The sequence below is a fragment of the Nothoprocta perdicaria genome, unplaced genomic scaffold (genome assembly GCF_003342845.1).
Source record: "Nothoprocta perdicaria isolate Ctin4 unplaced genomic scaffold, notPer1 scaffold_333, whole genome shotgun sequence".
Classification (NCBI taxonomy): Eukaryota; Metazoa; Chordata; class Aves; order Tinamiformes; family Tinamidae; genus Nothoprocta; species Nothoprocta perdicaria.
In genome coordinates, this window is record NW_020455570.1 from 528329 (window position 1) to 544512 (window position 16184).

The 16184-nt window shown below is 38.1% G+C and overlaps 1 protein-coding gene across 1 annotated transcript in view; it reads right to left on the reverse strand.

The window, feature by feature from the left end:
- Positions 1-904: 904 nt before the first annotated feature.
- The window catches only part of SMARCA2 (SWI/SNF related, matrix associated, actin dependent regulator of chromatin, subfamily a, member 2), a 96481-nt gene continuing 81201 nt past the window's right edge, over positions 905-16184 (reverse strand). The window contains exons 29-33 of the mRNA XM_026043656.1: positions 6796-6901; positions 5948-6049; positions 3077-3209; positions 2391-2533; positions 905-1740 (exon numbers count right to left, since the gene is read on the reverse strand). Coding sequence (XP_025899441.1) covers positions 1705-1740; positions 2391-2533; positions 3077-3209; positions 5948-6049; positions 6796-6901 — 520 coding nt within the window. The 3' untranslated portion in view covers positions 905-1704. The remainder of the gene's footprint in view (positions 1741-2390; positions 2534-3076; positions 3210-5947; positions 6050-6795; positions 6902-16184) is intronic.

Below are 16184 nucleotides of genomic sequence, written 5' to 3' on the forward strand. Positions count from 1 at the left end.
AGAGTCTCAGAGGAGGATGAACAGCAGTCTCTTTAGTTTTGCTTTGTCAACAAACATGCCAGACTAGCTACCCACTCAGTCACATCTAGGTCGTAACTTCAATACAGGGGGTGCTGAGAAACCTACAAATCACTCTACAATTGAAGTAGAAAGATCCAAAGTAGGCAGTGTACCAGAGACCAGTACAGAGATGTGATATAGACACATACTAACAACAAATGGTCCAGGTAACCAACCATGTCCTGCTTAGAGCTCAAGTCCTAGTTTGCTCATTGTATACTCAGTGTATTGTCCAAAAAGCAAGATTTATGATTTCCACGGGCAGCAGCCCTGTTTACAGTAAATATTAAATGTGTCACACTTCAATTATGCTATTGCAAGATAATAATTCAGAAAATAAAATGATTTATAGATGGGGCAACTGCCTGCATGACTGTCTGCAAAATTTCTGTGTATTCACACACACACTGAAATTCATGGACATACACACACAAAAATACCCTACCCCAAGCCGTTAATCACGTGAGCTGTAATTAGGTATTGACATACAGTTTTATTTCACAGCTTTTTTTTTTTTTATTATTTCAGGTTTTATTTTAATAAAATATTCTCTGTATCGTTGAAAATACTCTATGGAATCTCAATGAACTTTTTTTTTCCTGTGGAGTTTGAGTGAGTTTTTATCTTTCTTGTTCAGGAGTACAGCAGAGGTGTCTACAGAAGGCACCCTTGTTCCTATTATGAAAAAGGTTTTCATGTAACTTGTAACACAGAGCTGTATCAATTGGCCTATATTATCTGTTTCTTAGGAAAGCACCAACAACACATTCTTCAAAATTACTGGAATTTTATTTGCCTCAGGCTTATGACTTGCAACCAAAGACATTGTGCAAAGAAAGCAAAGATTAAGTACACTTTAGGGAAAAGGTGATAATCCACATTGGTAACATAGAAGATCAGTCTGATGAAAGAAGCCATCCATTACACTATATAGATTGCAATATTCAATAGCATTTTCAACCCAACTTTTTTTTTTTTTAATCAAAGAGAAAAAAGTTAAGCAAAGTTTACAGTAGACATAAATTTGATACAATTCAAAAAGCATTTTTCTGAAGATCGTCAAGCATAAGGTGGAAAAACATATATGAGACAAGATGGGTGAAGGCTAACTACTGTACATTTATAAGCTATTAAACAAAGTTGCATATATGTACCACAGTGTAAAAAACCCAGTACAGAACAAATAAAAACCTGGAAAACTGCCTGATGAAAAATAAAATAACCAGTGGCTTTTAATGGCTTTTCCTGGTTATCAATGCTACAAAAGACATTGTTTTTGTCTTTCTGTTGCCACTGAAAAACATCCTATCAAACAATAAAACCAGGCACAATCAAGTCATTACCAAGCTAAACCCAGCCCATAGAAATATACTATCAACCCACATTTTCCATCAAAAGCTCTTTTTTGTTGTTTCATTTTTAAATCTTTGAGGCCGATTTGGTCACAATATGTTACATTTTTCCTTTTTTACACCATGATATCATATGTTTGTCTGGCACTATCCTAAAGCTAGTTTATAGAGAATGAAAATACAGAAACAACCCAATGTCTATTTGACAAAATGAATTCACTGGGTGTAAAATAGGAGAAGGGAGAAGAGAAGGGGAGGGGGTCAGTTCTGCCAAGAAAATAAACCCTATGGATCACTCATCATCACTTCCGCTTGCTTCCGACTGGTCCTAGAGGTAAGAGACACAAGAAAGGTCAGAAATTCTTTGCCAGCTATTCTACAGAATTCGCTACAGAAGAAAGAAAGTAAAAGAAGGAAAAAAAAAAGACATACTGACAAATCAAGATAGTCTTAAGAAATGTGCTAGCCTATCTCATAATTCTCTTTCATGACATTTCATTCAATTTCTATAGGCTTCTTTACAGAAGAAATGGCAGTCATGAAATCCTATCCCTTTCTGTCTACACACTTTAAAATGACTGGGAAGAGGTCTGCTTTTGTTCACTTCATTAATAGAATCCCTTACAAACACCCCCCCAAAGAAAAAAAAAAAGAAAAAAAAAAAACTCTCTTAAGTGGTTCTAATGTGGGGACAAAATGCAAGCAATCCATGTTTAAAAGGTCAGTGAAAGCAGGAACAGCTTCAACAACTATGCTCCAAACGTGCTGGGCTTCTTTATTTTTCATCATTGTGACCAGACTTCATAAGCACACCCTGACAGAGTTACCACCACCCCCATTCTCCCAAGATGAGGACCACAGAATAAAACATGGTTAATACTTCCAGGCATGAATACGTGAGAATTTTGAAAGCAAGCAGGAGAAGGGAGAGTCGCAATGCCTGCAACCACTTCCACAGTCTTAGTCAACAAAACTTACATTTTCATCTTGATCCTCATCACTATCATCATCACTCACAACAGGCTTGGCTTTCGCTCGGTTTTGCCTCTTCTTGCCTTTTCCTTTTTCCCGACCTTTCTCGTCCTTCTTACTTAGCTTGATTTTGACTTTCACTGATTTTGCTGCAAAAAGTGTAACAGTCCACGTGAGCGTAATATCTCTATTCGCTAGTATTTCCCACTATTTCAACAAAATTAACTATTGAAAAACATCTATCCATTTTAAATGCTGTCCATGTTCATTATCTGGACTGTGAAACAATTAAGAGAAGATATTTGCTTTTATTTGCCTACTTTAAAATGGTAACAATAATTTTAGGATTAAACTGTGCAAGCAAAATTGACCTTGTGTTTCTTCTTTTCACTCTCAAGATGGATGGTGTCGACAGGTTGCATTTTGTGTTGTGATTATGTTCATGGAACTTTGCATGACAGGATGAACATTTAAAAATAATTTTCCTTGCTTGCACATAGAAAATACCTATCTTTTATAAGAATGAGAAGTTTTGTTATTTTGAACTCCAGAAACCTCAGGTGGAGGTGACTGGCAAATTCTGAGCTGATATCTTTCTGATGAAAACGTTAAGTGCTTGATTCCTGAATAACCTTGGACTGTTGTCCCCCATGTGTATTCATTTGCCTTTCAGTTTTGAGCAAAAAACTCACATTCTGACTCTGACTCCTCTTCATCATCCTCATCTTCATCCTCATTGCTTTCATCCTCGCTTTCTTCTTCTTTGGCAATCTTCTGTCGTGCACTTTTGAACACAGACTGGAGGACAATGGAATCCTCATAGATCTATGGAATGAACACAGACTTATATCACAACTGTGAAGTCATGCATCATCAAAAGTTCACAGCATGGAACTTCATTTTCAATGCAAACCCACTGAGTATGTGGCCTTTCTTAATTATTAGTAATGATGCTTGTTGCATAAATTTTACAGGAAATGCTAACATTAATTTTTCATGCTCTAAATGAAGAAATTTGCCAATACCGAGCCTCAGAAATACCACTTATATTCCTTCATGGAATACAGGTGTTTTTCCTCCTTAATTATTTTTCCTATCACAGGTAACTATGCTGTATTTCCATTAGCTCATAACAGCCTTGAAAAGCTGCCCAAGTGACAGTCTTCTGTTGGATGTGTCTTAACTTGGACTACAGTCTATCAGGACGTGGCTAACCCCTCCGTTCATTAGCCTTAATTTTTTCAAACAAAAAAAGTTCCAAAATCAGAAGAAATTACAAAGAAAATAATGTATCCTGAATAGCTTATTCTCTCCTCTCAGATCCAAAAAAAACCCCAAAGACTAAGAATCAGTGCTTATACTCTAATATTCTGTACTATGGCTAAATATTGCTAGTATCTCAGTTTTTATCTTAAACTCAAGCACTGGTCGAGTAACTGGGACTTCATAAATGTCTTAATAAATGACATATATGTACCAGTCTGTAAACTGTATCAAAAAAAAAAAAAAAATCCACTGGACAATTCACCATGTATCTCTACAGTAAACATTTTACATATGACTCAGAAGGGTTTAGAAACTGTAACTAAATCCACAGTAGTCAACAGAAGGGCAGGGAGTTAAGATGCATTTGGTTTTCCATAATCATTTGAACTATCCAGGCTATACTACTCCCTTCCCTAAATTAAAGACTATTTGTGAAAAAGATAAAGGAAGGAATTTTGGCTACCATTCTCTAATGTGGATAGGTTGGAACTGCTAAAGATGCTCTAACTCCTTGCAGGCTTAGCATGAGGAATTCCATAAAACTTTGTGCAGAATACACAGAATGGCGCATACAGTTTCTCGTTTCATTGACTGCCAAGTCCATTTTAGAAAAACAGCCTCTCAGTGCAGACAGTACCCTGCTCTGGTGAGCACTGCTGTGTTTTTTATGTTTGAGCATGATAAAACTTGTTTTTTTTCACCCACGTTTGCATGGATATGGTCCTGATGCTCTGAAATGGCTCAATTCATGACAGTATGTTGGAAAGGAATATATTTCTGCATTATTCCATCATAAGGGAAAGCAGAAACATCTACTACATAGCATATTACCTATTTACAATCTTTCCCATCAATTCTACCATCTCACTCTAAGAAGAAATGAGTGCCTCATTAGTAACTAAATTCATTCTGAATTAAGAATAATTTTATTTACTTTTCTCAATTAACTATTCTTTTCTCTCAATTTTTTTTTGGGAATCTTTTTATCTACTCTGCCAAAGTCTAAAAATTCCTTATATTTCAGTGACAGTTTTCAATATCAGCTTTCCTTTATTTTTTTCCAATTTATTTTCATTATGTACTGGTAGTTATTTTACTGCTACAACACTAAAGAGTAAACCAGCAATGAGTCTGGACAGCTCATAAGTTTCTGTCTCATATTTCCAGCCATCATTAGCTCCTTTGCCAAAATAATTGTATATGATTTACTTATAATATTAGTTTATTTCCACATAACTAAATGCAGTTAAGATATCAGGCAGCTAGGAATAACAGGAAATCATTTATTTTTTTCATATATAGCAAAAATAATCATAGTTCAGTTATATTTTAACAACTTCACATTTTATTATGTGTTTAATTTCATTTTCATTTGTTTTTCCAATTTTTCCAATATTTGTTTTTCCAATTTCTAATATTTGCCTATTTAACAAAGGACAATCAATAGTATTTGGGAATTTGGAGGATGCATTGGCATTGATAGTAGGAAACTCGCAGCCCCCTGAAAGCACTCATAATGTCACTTTTCTCTCTTGCAAATACAATTATTTTGATGATTTCTTCAGCTTAGTATTTTGTTAGCACTGTTCATACCTCATCTATGAAAATGAGCATCCAAAACCATTTTACTGTGTTGAGAGTCAACTTCCCCACTTATTATTAAAATTTTGTACTCTTTCCTTTTGTGCGTCTTCTATTCTGAATTCACAGGATTTCATGCAACCACATATTCCATTGTGCATACTGAATCCATCTCTGATGGCAGTTTTGCTTTATGAGGTTTTAAGAATCAGTCAGTATTCCTTTTTTCTGCCCCCCAAAATGGACACAGAACTTCCAACAAGAAAAAACAGTATTTCTCATAGTACTCAGAGATTGTGAACCAAAACCCTGCTTGTGGACAAACCTTAAGTTTAGGGTTGCATCTTCTGTTAGCAGAACTGAACATTACTGCTGAACACTTTCCTACCAATGGTCCTAAGCTAGGCTTTTACCTACTTTTTTTTCACTTTTTTTCTTTTTGCCATGCACTCTAGTAAAGCCCAAAATGATGTATGACTCTACAAAAAAGCCATTTACCAGAGTAAAACAGCGCTGCAGCAGCTCTAAACTACACACATACTGGAAAAAAAAATCTCAAAACTGCAGAATTAAAAACAAATGATTTGAAAACAAATTCAGAATTTCTATGCTTGTTCAAAAACAAATATAAGTTTATATACATAATTATAGTAATCAAGTACTGAAGACATTATGCAGTGAAAACATGTTTAAAACACAAGGCAGTTCAGTCAGACCTGTGATCCCTCCAAGTTGAATGTCTGAGCATTGTGGCACAGCAACATCACATCCTTCTCCAAATCCCCAAGACTCCGATATTTATGATTACGAATTCTTTCCTGTTGCATTTGTTGAGAAAATGAGAAGTATGGAAGGGGAGAGATGGGTAAAGAAGAAGAGCAGGCAGGACATGCAGTTAATATGACATTTCATGGTATTAAAACATATTCTCTTGAACAATTTTACTTCAGTATCATGACAAGCATCTTTTTAAAGCAAACCGATTCTTTAAAACGTAGTGTAAATATTACACTACTGTAAACATACTCCTGACCAAACACACATTACAGTAATGAAATAAAAATGATACAAATGCTACATGAACTGCAAGGGCCAAAAATATCAGAAAATGTGCTCTTTGGTTAAGGAAAGTTTCCAGTTTCTCCTTCTCAGTGCAGTAACAGAATGAAGGTTACATATTTATGACAATATCTAAGGTGCAACAAGTTGCTTAATCTTCATCCATCCACTGTATTTGGATTTAGTCTGGCTACTTCAAAATGTCATACTAGTTTAAGGTTTATTGTATTTACCTATCACCATACACTTACGGGAAGCACTACATTTTTATTTAAGATGTGCTTGCAGATGCATTGCTACCTGTTCAGGAAAAATATACTGCAATATACATTGAACAGATTCACAACAATGTGTATAACACTGTCCGAAGTTAACAAGCTAAGCCACACACACATAAATGTAATATTCACGTCATTATATTTTTATGATGACTTAATGTTCACCTTTCCATATGTATTAAAAAAAAAATCTCAAAGAAATCTCCACTTCAGGACAAATGTTTTACCTTTATTTTTTTGAAGTCCACTGGTTTCCTAATCAACTCATAATACTCTGGCAATTCTTTCCTAGACGGAAGCTGAATGAAGACTTCACTTAGCTGCCGTCCTGAGCTGTTGAGACAAATAATTCCGCAAGACAAAGTATTACTACAACTTTCTCCCAAAACAAACGTATATGATCCAATTAACAGAAACTTTACATTTTTTCTTTTATTTCAAAGGCTCAAGGTTGAACTCTGCTCTGAATTATTCTTACAGATTTGGTACAAATTATTATTTTAAAATTTAAAACACATGCTCTATGCTGTTGTATTAGAATGTTGTCCTTATAGCATTAGGAATGGAATTTCCATTCTGTAGTAGTGCTTTTTCCAAATGCAGTCTTATCCTTTTCTTCATTTTGTTATATAATTTTAGCAAGTGTCTGCCTTATGTTGCTCTTTTATAGTCATTTAATAACTATTTTTTTAGCTGCTGATCACAGCAAGCTACTTGTTCACAGTGGTTCCCAACCAGATGCTGTCTGCAGACAGAATACTGTGGAACAGTACAACAGATTGCATTTCTTCAATCAGCCAAAATAAAGTAATGAGTTATCTAAAATCCTTTCATATTCTAAGAACATTTCCTATGGTTTACAGGCAAAGTTTAAGACTTCCAGATTTACTATTGCCCATTCTTTATTTATAGCATTTTTAAAACTTCCAAAGTGTGGAGGGTCCTTATCCTCCCTTTTGGGGCTTCCTGAACAACAGCTGACTGGAAGTTACCTGGAGAAACACATCTGATCATGACTTCTTTTTTTCCTATTTATTTCACTAAGTAGCAGAAGAAGGCATTTGAGTAAGAGAGTGATGCATTGCAAACAGAAAGCATTCACAAGCATTTTCCAACCCATAATTACACACTTCCTTTTCTTAGAATTTAGTCAAAAAGAAAAACACCTTCACAGAAGCAATTCCAACCATGGAGAAAGGATGATGAAAAGCACAGGATGATTCTTTTATGAATGCCTTTTCTAACCTAATTAGACATCTCTTAAGGTCTGAGATGGGATCATGATTTGAGAGGATATTATTTTGAAAATGGATCTGTCAGGCCAATGAACAGTAAGAAATAAACAATCTCCTCATTTCATAGGCAGCTTTTTCTCACCTAATCCAAGATTTCTTAATATATTTCTGCGTCTTATATCCTTTGCATCATAAAGAAGGATAAGAATATAAGAATTCTAACCAGTTTCATACTCAGTGTCCAGGGGGACAAACCTTGCGTCTGGAGTATCTTCCTGCTAAAAGCACATGCCATGCTTTTTTATCCATGATAACTTTGGTCTGACCTGCAGCAACCACTGCCTTCTGCTGCTGAGCAGAAAGGGCCAGGTTGCCTCCTAGATTATGGATTATACTTCCAGCTGTTGCTGCTGCACAGTCAGATAGCAGCAGCTCCCTCCAAAAAGGAGACACTGAAGTATTCTGAAAGTAGATCCACCCAAGCTGTTGTCAAGGCCAGACCACCTGCTCCACACACGAGATAAAATAGTTCAGATTTTAAGAAATTTACTAGCTACCTTTCCAGACAGATCTAATTTATCTGAGAAGCAACTTGATACTGAAATAGAAGGAATGATAAATGGGTCTGATAAATCTCCTCCCCATTCTTGCTATTTTTCTGCTGCCAGTAAATAATAGTGAACAAGTTAGGGCATGCTGCCTCTTACTCCCTTAGTTCACATAGGAGAGACTAATACTTTGCTTTCCCACATCCCTTGTCAAAGTGCAGGTGTTTAAAGCATTAATCTTGTGTGAGAAAAAATAGTGACAGACTTGTTTTCTTCCCAGTGTCCTATCAGATAAAAACAGGAAGTCACAAACAAAAGCAATTCTTTAAAACATACTGTATTGTTTATTATGTCAATAGCGTTCCCCCTTTTCTCTAATTTGTTAATAAAGTGCTGAGCACTCACAGCTGCACCTGAGGTCAGTTAAAGTTGTTTCAGAACAGAGAGAATCATAAATACCTTGAAAAAATAGCTCTCTGCTGCCCATCTGGTATCTACTCTTCTAAAATAAAAATAATGTTTATAGAGGTGTTGTGAAATATTTGCAAATCATTCAGACACTTTACACTGACAAGCACTATAAAGAGGGCCAGAAAGCCAGTGCCTATCTTCTGTTTCTAAGGAACACATCCTGTGGTAAAGCAAAGCAGTTTCCTGTCATGCTTTTATAAACATATTGTAATGTATGTTCCTGAGGGAATCACATTAGACTCACAACTCTTCTATGTCACTTTTTTTCTGATTGATTGCCTTTACAAACTTAATAATGTTCTTTCAATAGCAATCTGTTTACTATGCACATGTACGATGTACACGTAACTTAATCCTCTTAAAAAGTACAAAAAAATTCAAAATTCTTTGCATAGTATGAATTTTCAATTTGCTATGTAGAAGAACTAAATTAACTCTGCTATATTTAAAATTCCAAAGATGTATCTATTTGAGAAGAAAAAGCCTAAGGCAAAAGAGAAATACTAGACTGCTCTGTTGCTGGGGTGGCCCCATGCCACTCTATACTTCAGAGTCTAACTACAAGTAGAACTATCAATAATGTTGTTATTTAACTAGAAAAGAAACAGCTAATAATTATGTCCTAACTGTAATCATTTTTTAAAGCACACAAGCATGTTTGTCCTATTAAAAAAGCCCTTAACTAGACAGCTTTAAATCTCATGTATGTGTGTGCAAATATGTATAAACATACAAGTATATGAATATATACTTTAGTTTTATATTATATTAAAAATATAACAGTAGTAACATTTAAAAGATGTAACCTATTCTTTGAGGTGGAATTTTGCCAACTCTGACTTGTTCACACATTGTACTAAATCAAAAATACCTTAAAATCCTGCAAGCTTTTGTTTGCTATCATTACTTACTGGGAATGATTTAAGGCTGTGAAATTAAAAGCATTAAGGGTATGAAATATGCAGCTGACGGAAGACTACAGTCTGATCTTTCCTACCCAGATCAATAATTTCTTTTTGTTTCACCATTTTTATAGAACCTCATCTCACAAAGCATATTACCTTCTATTCCCCTTGTATATGTGCATCCAGAGTAAACGAGTACGCTTCTTCTTACATAATTCATATCACTGTATTGTTGGTACAAAAGGATCAAATTAACAATTAGTAGCGCAGCACTGCCTTTAATCCTCTTCCTCACTTTTGCAATTAAAACACCATACCCACAAGAGCTACCAGGTAAAACGCATGCGCAGTGGAATCGCAGTTGCTGGGCAACTAGCAGGATGCAAGTGGAAGGGAGGAAGGAGCAGGACAAACTAAGAGCTGACTGTGAAAGATCCACAGCGGTTCACTACGACAGCATGAGCTCCGCTTTAGGCTGATGTGTGTTCATGCACTGGTCAGTACTCATTCAGGACAACCACTCCTCCTGAAGAGGCTTGTGCTTTGAAGAAAAATACTGGAAGCAAATTATTCCTTTTTCTCTCCCCCCACTAAATGTATTTAAATATTTCTCCCTTCCTGCACGTGACTTAGTAATATGATGTGGACATTTCCATATTACTGAAATGGAAATGAGTAGAAATAGTAATTTTCTTTCGACATATGACTGTATACTCCGCAACTCTGACTTGATTATCTAAGAATTATCTGCTATGCATGTCTGAAGAGTTAAGAATGCCCACTGAAAAACTTACCTGCTAGTTAAATTACTAGCAGCTAGGCCCTGACAATATTAAAATATCACAAGCATTAATATTGTCATTTTAGCTTTAATGACACAGCGATCAAAATACTAAACATCACAGAAAGGGGAAGCTGTCTGCTCAAGATGGATACTGGCCAGGACACAAAGATACTGCCCCTTGGAGTACAGGTTGACCATGTGAATGCAACCAACTTTTTTCACTACATAGTGATTTGGATGAAGCACTGATCCCACAGCTCTGCAGAACAAGGCATGACTTCTTGTTTAAAGGTAAAAGAAGACAATACAAAGATATTATAACAACATACCTATCAACTTGAAGAGCTTAAAACACATAACCTAATATTTGGATTGAAAGCAGAGCAGCCTGAAAAAATCAAGTAGTATCAAATTGACAAGGATCCCCAAGCTCTCATATTAAATCAATCAAAGTGTTAATGTTAAACATTTAAACCTTGCCTTGTTTTTGATTTTTTTCCTTTATTATTCTGTTGTTATTACAATAAGGTACCATGAATAGGTACCAAGAATACCAATCCAAACATCAAGAAATATACTACCAGAAAACTCAAACAGCACTTGACCATTAAAGCTTTTCTCTCCTTCAGTATGTTTCTGTAAAAGAAAAATTAGCCGTCTATAAATTGATCTGAGATGAATTACTGAGCTCCTGATTTCTGAATTTTTCATCAGAATCTTGTGTTAGGAAGCTGGATGGGAATGAAAGAAAATTGCAGAGTTGTTCTATTATACCACATAACATACAAGAATTAAAGGAGAAAACCTGAAGTTCTACAGAGGATAAGACCAAAATAAAGAACAATTTGACTTCAGTGTTAGTTTACAGATACAATTAGCTGGATATCTAGCTCTGAATTTTCTTCTGGAGGATTTAAAAGAACCATATGCTGCCTTTTATGCCACTCAACACTTACCCCAAAAGTTCCTAATTTATTCAAGTCTTACTTTAATAATTGCATAACTGAAACTTCAGCAGTACTTACTGCCTATATAATTGCAACCTCTAGATTTGCTAAACATAAGTCAAAACTGCTCATTTTTTGGGTACTTTTTCAAGAAGAAAGGAAAAAGTTGCTTAGGTCCAAAAATGTCTAGAACAGAACTCAAACACAAGAGAACAGGAGACTGCTTCCTCTTATCAACATTATACACATAAGCAGCCAGCATGTACCTCTGACTTTTCTAAGCACCATGAAAAAAGGAATTCTTAAAAGAGTGATTTTAAAGAGAAGAAAGAAATGCTTTTCAAGTATTTATACCATTTTCTTCTTGAATGCTAGGGGAGACATAAAAGAAAGCACAAATACCTCATACTTTATGCAATGTATTCCTTTAATTCCTTCTCCTGGTTTACTAACTGTAATAAAACTTACTAAAGCACGTATACTTACTGGCTCTGGCCAGTAATACTTCATGTGACTACCACCTGCTCATCTTTTGGGACAAATCCAACTCTCTGTGGTCTATCCCTCCAGATTTTATCATGAAGTAGAGATGAAACATTTATTAGTACTAAAAAATTATGCTGAAAATAAGAATGCTTCCAAGCGTTCAAATACTAAACATATGAGAAAACCTTTTTTTTTCCCCAAATGAAGCACATGGCCTACTTTCCTTCAGATTAACCTATCCCTCTGCACTTGCCCCAATTGCCATCACACACACAGAAGCACAGAGATGTAAAGACAAAATCCCCCACCAAAACCAAAAGGTTCAGATGCCTAAAACTCAATTAATTCTAAATCTGCAAATCCTCAGATTGTTCCTCTAACCCCAAATTAGTCTTAGCTTCCAATATATATATTTATTTAGATATTAAAATTCTCTGGACTCAAAATGAGCCATTTTCTGCTGTCTTAGCCTTAAGAGTATCGAGTGATTTGATGCTCGCTCAGACAAAATTATAATACAAGACCCTGGAACACCTCTATCTAATTCATTCCATTTAAAAGCTCAATATAACACACATTCTTAGTCCCTAACAAATAGACTATATACAATTCATAAACTTTTTACTGTAGGAATCAATTATTTCAAAACATTCCATTCCTGGAAGAGGGAAATGGAATCCTTTTCTACTGCATAACAACACAGCAGTTACACTGAAGAGAGAGATCAAATTTTAAATTCCTGGACCAAAAAAAACAAGGCAAAAATCTTTTGTTTCCCCCTTATTGTTTTATGATATGGTGGATGCACTGGAAGTGACTTTGTTTGCACTTAGCTTTCACGGGAAGCCCTCGTCATCAGAATTGCTAGGCTTCTGTCAGAGGTTTGAGGCTCAGCGACCCAAACAGAAGGAGATTCCTATTTCTGATGGAAATAGCTGAATTCTAAACATTTCTCTTGTTCCCTGTTAGTTGGAGGTCACAGTGAGCTGAATGGTGTGAGTTTCTAATCATGTCCCTCATAACCATGCCCATTGCTGTGGATCCCATTCAGGCACAATAGGTTTCTCAATGTACTCTGCAAAGTACACAGATCACAAGCTCAAAGCACAGGTGAAAGCTCCACCTGAGCAGTTACGTCCTGGAAAGGCAAAGGCACCAAAGCTTTGTCCCCATCACTGGACAGTGCCCATCTTAAGCATGTACCAGCACAGCCTAAACTGGGTGTAGCTGGGAAAGAAAGTGTTGCAGCTTCCCATTTGGGGTCTCACAGTCTGACAAGTTCAAACAATAAGTGGTGACACTGGTGCAGGTCACCTAATACAAACACTCCCCCATTATCTCTGAATGCATTTGTTCATTTAGTTCTTTATGTGACCCGTGCAATTCAGTGTAGGGCAAAGCAGAGATGTGCACCAGTGGTGACTGGAACAGTACAACTTCCTCACAAAAAGAAAGTCTGATTCTAAGATGCTATTAACTAATGGATCAAGGATAGGCAGTTTCCCAACTTTCTTCATTAAACAATCATTTTCACTTTGTAAAACTGCAAAATATATGTCTCATACTACACCTCAGATTATATGGTATAGTTCCTAAACTTCCTACTAAAATGGAGGCATCTGAAACATTCTTAGGTTGAAAACTGGCTTTTTGTGAGAGGCTTTAATCTCATTTACTAAAAATACATTATGCTGAATATTACCTACAGCTTTTCTTCTGTGAGAAGAACTTATGATATGATCCTTACAAATTTTACAGGTCATAGTGAGAACTTCAGCAAATCCTAAGTCATGTATTTGGAAAAGGTTTATAGCACTAACATGGGATGTGCAATTAACCTAAAGAGAAGTCCTTCTGAAGGTAAATGTTCTGAAATGTATTTCTTGAGCACGACAATGACACTTGCTGTGTGGAAAACTATGCCTACTTCTAAAGTCTTACTGCAACAACCTCCTATCAATTTGTCTATAAAAAGTCTTCCACACAGATGAAGACCTTTGGGATAAGGCTCTGAATGTTACTACATTTCACAAAAAACAGATCAAGAAGATCTTTTAAAGATTGTGAACAAATATGAAGTAATTAAAAATAAAGATAGAAAAAAAGGAAAAAAGAGGTAAAAATTGTGGGAAGGCGAAGAAGGTGAGAGAAAATGAGGGAAGGGGGGAAGAAGAGAGAAGGTGAAAGAAAGAGAGAGGGAGAGAAGGAAATGGGAAAAGGCAGGACAGAGGAAGCAAGGAAAAGGAAACAGGGAGCAAGGAATCAGGGAGTGAGGAGGAGGAAAGAGGGAGAAAGGAGGGAAGAAAAAGGAGAAACAGGGCAAGAAGAAAACACCAAATGAGCCAGAGAACTGAGCAAGGGAGGAAAGAATGGGCAAGGGAGAGAGCGAGCAGGGAAGAGCGAGTAGGGCAAGAAGAAAGTGAAAAGAAGAGCGAGTGGTGGAGAGTGAGGGGAAAAAAGAGTGAGTGGGGGGAAGAGTGAGTGAGGTAGGGAGAAAATGAGTGATGTGGGAGGGGAGTGTAGAGCAAGCAGAGGGTAAAAGAGAAAAAGAGAGAGAAAGAACGAGAAAAGGGGAGGAGGTGAAAAGCAAGTGAGGGGTGGAGAGAATGAGCAAGTGAGGTGGGGAGAAATGAGTGACGCAGGAGGAGACAGCAAGAAGGGGGGGATGAGTGAGGGGAGGAGAGTGCGAGCAGGGGAGAGAAAGAACTAGAAAGAGGGAAGAGACAGAGAGGGAGGAAGGGGCGGAAAGAGCGAGTGAGGCAGGAGGGGAGAGTCAGAGTGAGCGAATGGGCGCAGAGAAAGAGCAAGTGGGAGGGAAGAATGAGGGGAGGAGAGCAAATGAACAGAGGAGGGGAGAGAAAGAGCAAGAAAGGGGGAAGAGACAAAGAGCGAGCAAGGCGTGGAAAGAGCGAGCAAGGCGGGGAGAAATGAGTGAGGTGGGAGGGGAAAAGGAGTGAGCAAGGGAGAAAGAGCGAGCAAGGCGGGGAGAAACTGGGTGGGAGGAGAGAGTAAGAGCGAGCAAATGGGCACACAGAAAGAGCAAGTGGGGGAAGAACGAGGGGAGGAGAGCGAGTGAGCGAGCAGGGGAGGGGAGAGAAAGAGCGAGAAAGGGGGAAGAGACAAAGAGTGAGCAAGGCGGGGAGAAATGGGTGAGGTGGGAGGGGAGAGAAAGAGCAAGCAAATGGGAGTAGCAAAACAGCAAGTGGGATGTAGGAGGGGAGGAGAGAGCAAGCAGGGGAGGGAAGAGAAAGAGCGAGAAAGGGGGAAGAGACAAAGAGTGAGCAGAGGGTGGAAAGAGCAAGGCGGGGAAAGTGAGTGAGGTGGGAGGAGAGTGAGGTGGGAGGGGAGAGGCAGAATGGGCTAATGGGGCAGAGAAAGAGCAAGTGGGGGGAACAAGTGAGGGGAGTGAGTGAGCGAGCAGGAAGAGGAGAGAAAGAGCAAGAAGGAAGAAGGAGACAAAGAGCACGAAAGGGTGGAAAGAGCGATCAAGGCAGAGTGAGTGAGTGAGGTGGGAGAGGAGAATGAGCAAGCAAGGTGGGCATAAATGAAGTGGGAGGAGAGCGTAGCACTGAAGGGGAGAGAAAGAACGAGAAAAGGGGAAGAGACAGAGCAAGGGGTGGAGAAAAAGAGCAAGCAAGGGGGGAGAAAATGAGGTGGGAGGGGAAAGTGAGGGAACAGAGAAAGAGCGAGCAAGGCGGGAAGAAATCAGGTGGGAGGAGAGAGTAAGAGCGAGTGAGTGGGGGGAAAGAACGAGAAAGTGGGAGGAGACAAAAAGCAAGCAAGAGGTGGGAATAGCGAGCAAGCCAAGAAAAAGGGGAGTGAGGTGGGAGGAGTGAGGGAGGGAGGAGAGAAAGAGCGAGCAAGGTGGGGAGAAATGAGTGAGGTGGGAGGAGAGAGCGAGCGAGCGAATGAGGATAGACAAAGCAAGTGGGAGAAGAACAAGGGGAGGAGAGCGAGTGGGCGAGCAGAGGAGGGGAGAGAAAGAGCGAGAAAGGGGGAGGAGACAAAGAGCAAGCAAGGCGTGGACAGAGCGAACAAGGCGGGGAGAAATGAGGGAAGTGGGAGGAGGAAGAGTGAGCAAATAGGGGTAGAGAAAGAGCAAGTGGGAAGTAGGAGGGGAGGAGAGAGAAAGAGCGAGAAATCGGGAGGGGACAAAGAGCGAGAGAGGCGGGGAAAGAGCGAGCAAGGCGGTAAGAGAGTGAGGTGGGAGGAGAGTGAGGTGGCAGGGAAGAATAAGAGC